At 39.0% G+C, this 4,566-nt stretch overlaps 1 protein-coding gene across 1 annotated transcript; it reads left to right on the top strand.

Moving 5' to 3' along the window:
* The first annotated feature begins 425 nt into the window (after positions 1 to 425).
* LOC104280346 (cytochrome c oxidase subunit 6C) lies at positions 426 to 4,530 on the top strand. The gene is made up of 3 exons (XM_009877966.1): positions 426 to 549; positions 1,580 to 1,718; positions 4,423 to 4,530. The coding sequence occupies exons 1-2, from the start codon at positions 436 to 438 to the stop codon at positions 1,697 to 1,699; spliced, it is 234 nt and encodes a 77-aa protein (XP_009876268.1). The 5' UTR covers positions 426 to 435; the 3' UTR covers positions 1,700 to 1,718; positions 4,423 to 4,530.
* The last annotated feature ends 36 nt before the right edge of the window (positions 4,531 to 4,566 follow it).

Here is a 4,566-nt window from a genome sequence, read left to right as displayed (position 1 = left end):
AAAATTATACTTCTTTAACAGGAAGAAGCATGTACTTTTCCTTAAAAATGAATAAAGTGCGGTCAATGGACTTAATGTTTTCTGATGTAAACACCAGGACAGCAGGTCTGAAATCTTGACCCAGCAGGGAGGGAAGGATTTAGTACTCGCAGTAAAGGCCAGTCTCGATTCCATGAGTGCTGGATGTAGGGATCATAAAAAGTTACTGAGATTCATGTCATAAATAGGTTGTCCTTGACTGTTGTCCCTTAAAAATTTTCATTGAAATGTCATAGAGAGGATTGCTGTTGCTTGTTTGTGAAAATGTTTATCATGCAATACAAAAAGCACAATCTTTCTAGAGTTGCAGAAATTTATTTCAGTAGAGCTTCCTGACCACAATACTCTTCACTCTCTTTTTTTTTTTTTTTTCCATTTCTTTAGGAAACAATCACCATGTCGTCTGCGCTGCTGCCTAAGCCGCAAATGCGGCGTCTTTTGGCCAGGCGGATGAAGTTTCACCTATTTGGGGCATTTTTTGTGTCTCTGGGATGCGCGGCTTTGTATAAGGTGAGCTCTGTAGTCCTTCAGTTATAAACTGGACTCATTAGTGTGTTTTAAGAATTCATAATATTTTTTTGTTGAGGTTTGGTTGAGCTGTTCATCAGAAAGCTTTAGTAACGTATTTTTGTAAGCACATTTCCAGAGCATAAATAAATCTTCCTAATCTTGAAGAAATTATACGAATAACCTGATGCTTTAAGCTCTGTGATCAAGATCACGCAATTCGTGACAACTTAATCTTGAGTCTCCTAGTCCTGGACTGCTGTTGATCATTTGCACGATTGATGGATGTTAACTGTAGATAATCTGTGTCTCTCACTGTCACAGTATCTGAGACTTGAGAGAATCTGGACTGATTTCACATAACTTGCTCTTAAACAGTTTGGAGAACCCATCCTTCATGCTGAAGATACCAGTGTGGAGAAGGCTAGTGTGGTCGTTTTATCCCTGCTTTTGAAGTATCATGTGGAAATGGAGCATTGCATTTCAAAAATAGCCACGTGCTTCGGGTGACTGAGTATCTAAGGAGTTAGAATTGTGCCTTTTTATGTCACTGAGCTGTAAGAGTGGCTTGTCAGTCTTGTAAAATTTTACCAGACTTCTGTAGTTGACCTACAGTGTAGCTCAAATGTAATACATTGGTTTAGGATGCCATTTTATCTGAAGTTATGGTTTTTCAGCTTCCTACAGGGACAGAATTTGGCATAATGGCATCTTTTACATACAAAACTGTCAGCAGGGAGGGTATTGAGCATGAGTGTCCATATAGGTGGAATGTTTCTGGATCTTAAAAGTGCAACATGCTATCTTGTAACAGATTTGCGTTTGAAGGTTTCACTTCAGACATTTTTTTTTTCCTGACCAATGGTCGGATAGCCTGAACTGTGGATTTGAGTGGGAACAAAGCGGTATATTGAACTAAAGGCTTTTTAAGCTGATACCCATTGATACAAATCATAGCGCTAACACAAAAAAAAGAATAAGAATCTGTTTGTAAAGCTTTGCAAACTTTAATTTTCTGTGTGTTACTTTCCAGTTTGGAGTTGCTGAACCCAGAAAACGAGCTTATGCAGAGTTCTATAAAAACTATGATGCCATGAAGGACTTTGAAGCCATGAGGGCAGCTGGTGTGTTTGAGTCTGCACCACCCAAATGAAGATAGCATTCATTTACAGGTAATAAGCTACTCTGAATTAGAAAAAGAGTAAGATAGATTGTTTCATTGAAACATTGTGCTTCTATCTGGAGGATCTTCCTTTTTGATCAAATAGAAAGGTGCTGCCAAAGAGAAGGGCTACAAACAGCACTCGAGAGACCTCTGGGTAATAAAAACGTGAAGAAATACAGGAAACTGGGGAGCGGCGAGTAAGGGCAGAACGGAAAGCTCCTGAATACCTTTTGGGTGATTTGTTGAACTTTTGTGATGTAGGAGACTTGCGCAGAGTGATGCTGGGCCTTTCCCTCCTCACTCAGCCAGAGACAAAGCTCTTGTATTAAACCACAAGACTTGTCTGATATCACTGTTGTGTTGATGCTGTCACATCTTGAACTGCTTTGCTTTGGGCTATCTATATCTACTACTGATGTACTCGTGGTTGTACAGCGAATGAGAAGAGGGAGAGGCTGGTGCTCTCTAATAGTGTACATCCTAATGTAAGAAACAGAGACAGCTTCTACACATCTTTTTGTCTTTTGAAGTTAGTGAGAGGGGGAAGATACCTACTCGCAAGGGGAAATATATTTAAATATATACATACATATATGTAATAAAAAATCACAATGGCATGCAGCTGTGTGCTGATACTCAGATTTTTGCCATACTGAATTAAACTCGAATAGAACTTTGTTCATGATACTGTCTTCCTAGGACTTAACGCTGCCTTTTTGTTTGAAGGCTACCAAACTTTTCGTCTCCTTTATTTGTCATAATACCAGGGAGAAGTCTTGCTTTCAGCCTTGTTGTAGTTAGTAGTAAGTACAGCCACTCAACTGCACAAGCTCATGATGTGACAGCTCAATAAATAGTTCCTCTCGCTTTCTTGATCCAAGTTTCTTACATTGAGTTCTCTGCTTCTCTTAAAATGACTTCAAACTAATCTAGAATGATAGCTTTTTCATTCTTTTGGAATGTTTTCATATTGTGATCATTACGTGATAATCTGTGACACTAATTATCCTGGCCAGCTGGATTTTCTCAGCCTATTTGCTTAAAGCAGCAAGATCAAATAAGAGGTTAACACTATTAATATTAAATTCTGTTGTGTGACAGTCTACAACTACATGGTTTCTGCACAACACTATTACATAGAGAAAACAGAGTTCTCACAAATGTTAAAACTAAAAAAGAATTATTTTTTTTTGTGAGAGGGGAAAGCTTGTGTTTTTTAGCTATGACTGCAAGAAATGAAATGATAAATTTACCCAGTTTTAATCTTGGTAATTCTGCCTCTAGTTCAGTCCTGTTGCTAATATATAGGCACTTTTAAACTTTCTTAGATGCTAGAATTGCATTCTTCAGTCAGGTGGCCTTCATCAGAGGACTCTGAAAGGCCATCTGGTGGTAAAGTCAGTTGAAACAAACATTGTCAACAAGAATGCATGTAGAATATTTAATTGAAATCATGAGCAGCGTTTTTTTTTAGTGCAAATAGAGCTCCACTCTCAGTTAACTTATGTTCCCATTTGCAGCTTAAAAAAAAAAGTTGCACATTGTGTGCACCTGTTAAAATTAAATGTTTCCTAAACATTTCTTCCATTCCTTAATTACACCAGTTCAAAAGAAAATATGAAAGACAAATATGTGATTTGCTTGGAATTGATGAAGCTTCTTATTCCTTAGCCTATTTATGTAAAAATTGATACTTTTTACTTGTTTGTAGTGGACAGAGGATTTTGGGTTTTTTTTTTGTACCTGCACATGAACACATAAGTAGAAGAAAGGGGAAATGATATCAGTGTTCCCTGTGTTCTGGAAAGACTGTGAAAAGGACAAGTACACAGAACAGATGAAAGACATTTTCATTTGCCTTGGTAGCTTAAATCTTGGTTGAATTTGATGCTTTTCTGGGTATAGTTACGTGAAGGGTACAATGGTCATGCATGCTCTCCCTTTCCCATTTTACTGGAATATATTCTGTACGTGGCAGTCCATAGAGTGGACTATATACCTGTGCTGGAATCAGTACTCTAGCCCCAAAATTGAGGAAAGAGTAGGAGAGGCAGGGAGGAGAATTCAGGAGTGAAGGTGGTAGCCTGGCACTCTGCAACTGAGCTCGTTTCTGCTGGGCATGTAGACCTACGTGTGAGTTGGTGTCTTTCGTCTGCTTGGCCTGGGCTTTGTGTGGCGATACCAGAAATGGAAAGTAAGTGCAAGTGCAGATGTGCTGTCGTAGGATAAAGGGGTGAGCTGAGAGTTCGGTGCTAACCACTGCATGACTCTTGTCATGGAGCACAGCTGGTCTTGGATCACATTCAGGATAACGTGGAGAAGCAATTTGAATTTGGTTTTCTTCCTTCCTTGGTAGGTTGCCTACACCACTTGTTTCCTCTCTGGCTCCTATCTGAAAGCTGCATTCCTTTCTCTTTCAGGCCCTTAGCAAGATTCAGTTATCAGTGCAGCATGTACAGTGAATCTGACGTGCTGTGCAGCATTGTTCCAGCTCTTGATTTGTTCCATGTTTCACTTCTGTTCGCCACATGAAGGGTGTGTGAATCTTAAACCATCAGGAAATAACGGGGAATTCCGCTAGACTAAACCACCACATAAACTTTTCTCTCTATGGCTTTGTATTCATACATACTAGTACATTTACTTAGAGCATGAAGTTTGTCCAACATTGCATTTTTTTTTTTTATCTTGCAGATCCCCTTCAGTCTAAGGAGACTTGATGACCGAACCTTATTTGTTCACTGAATTGTGAAGTGTAATGCACTTCAGTGCACGGCATGCTCTAATGTAACTCAGTAAATAAAATACATACGTCAGTGGCGCTTAGTTGTCTTCGTTAATGTCAAAATACTCAG

This window comes from Apaloderma vittatum, unplaced genomic scaffold (genome assembly GCF_000703405.1).
Source record: "Apaloderma vittatum isolate BGI_N311 unplaced genomic scaffold, ASM70340v1 scaffold3961, whole genome shotgun sequence".
Classification (NCBI taxonomy): Eukaryota; Metazoa; Chordata; class Aves; order Trogoniformes; family Trogonidae; genus Apaloderma; species Apaloderma vittatum.
Note: the sequence above shows the minus strand (reverse complement) of the source record. Positions and strands in the feature narration are given on the sequence as shown.

What these genes read in the sequence shown, in the direction of transcription:
- LOC104280346 (XM_009877966.1), top strand. Translation starts at nt 436, where the DNA reads ATGTCGTCTGCGCTGCTGCCTAAGCCGCAAATGCGGCGTCTTTTGGCC. An exon ending in GATGCGCGGCTTTGTATAAG is followed by an intron (nt 550 to 1,579) that starts GTGAGCTCTGTA and finishes GTTACTTTCCAG; the next exon opens with TTTGGAGTTGCTGAACCCAG.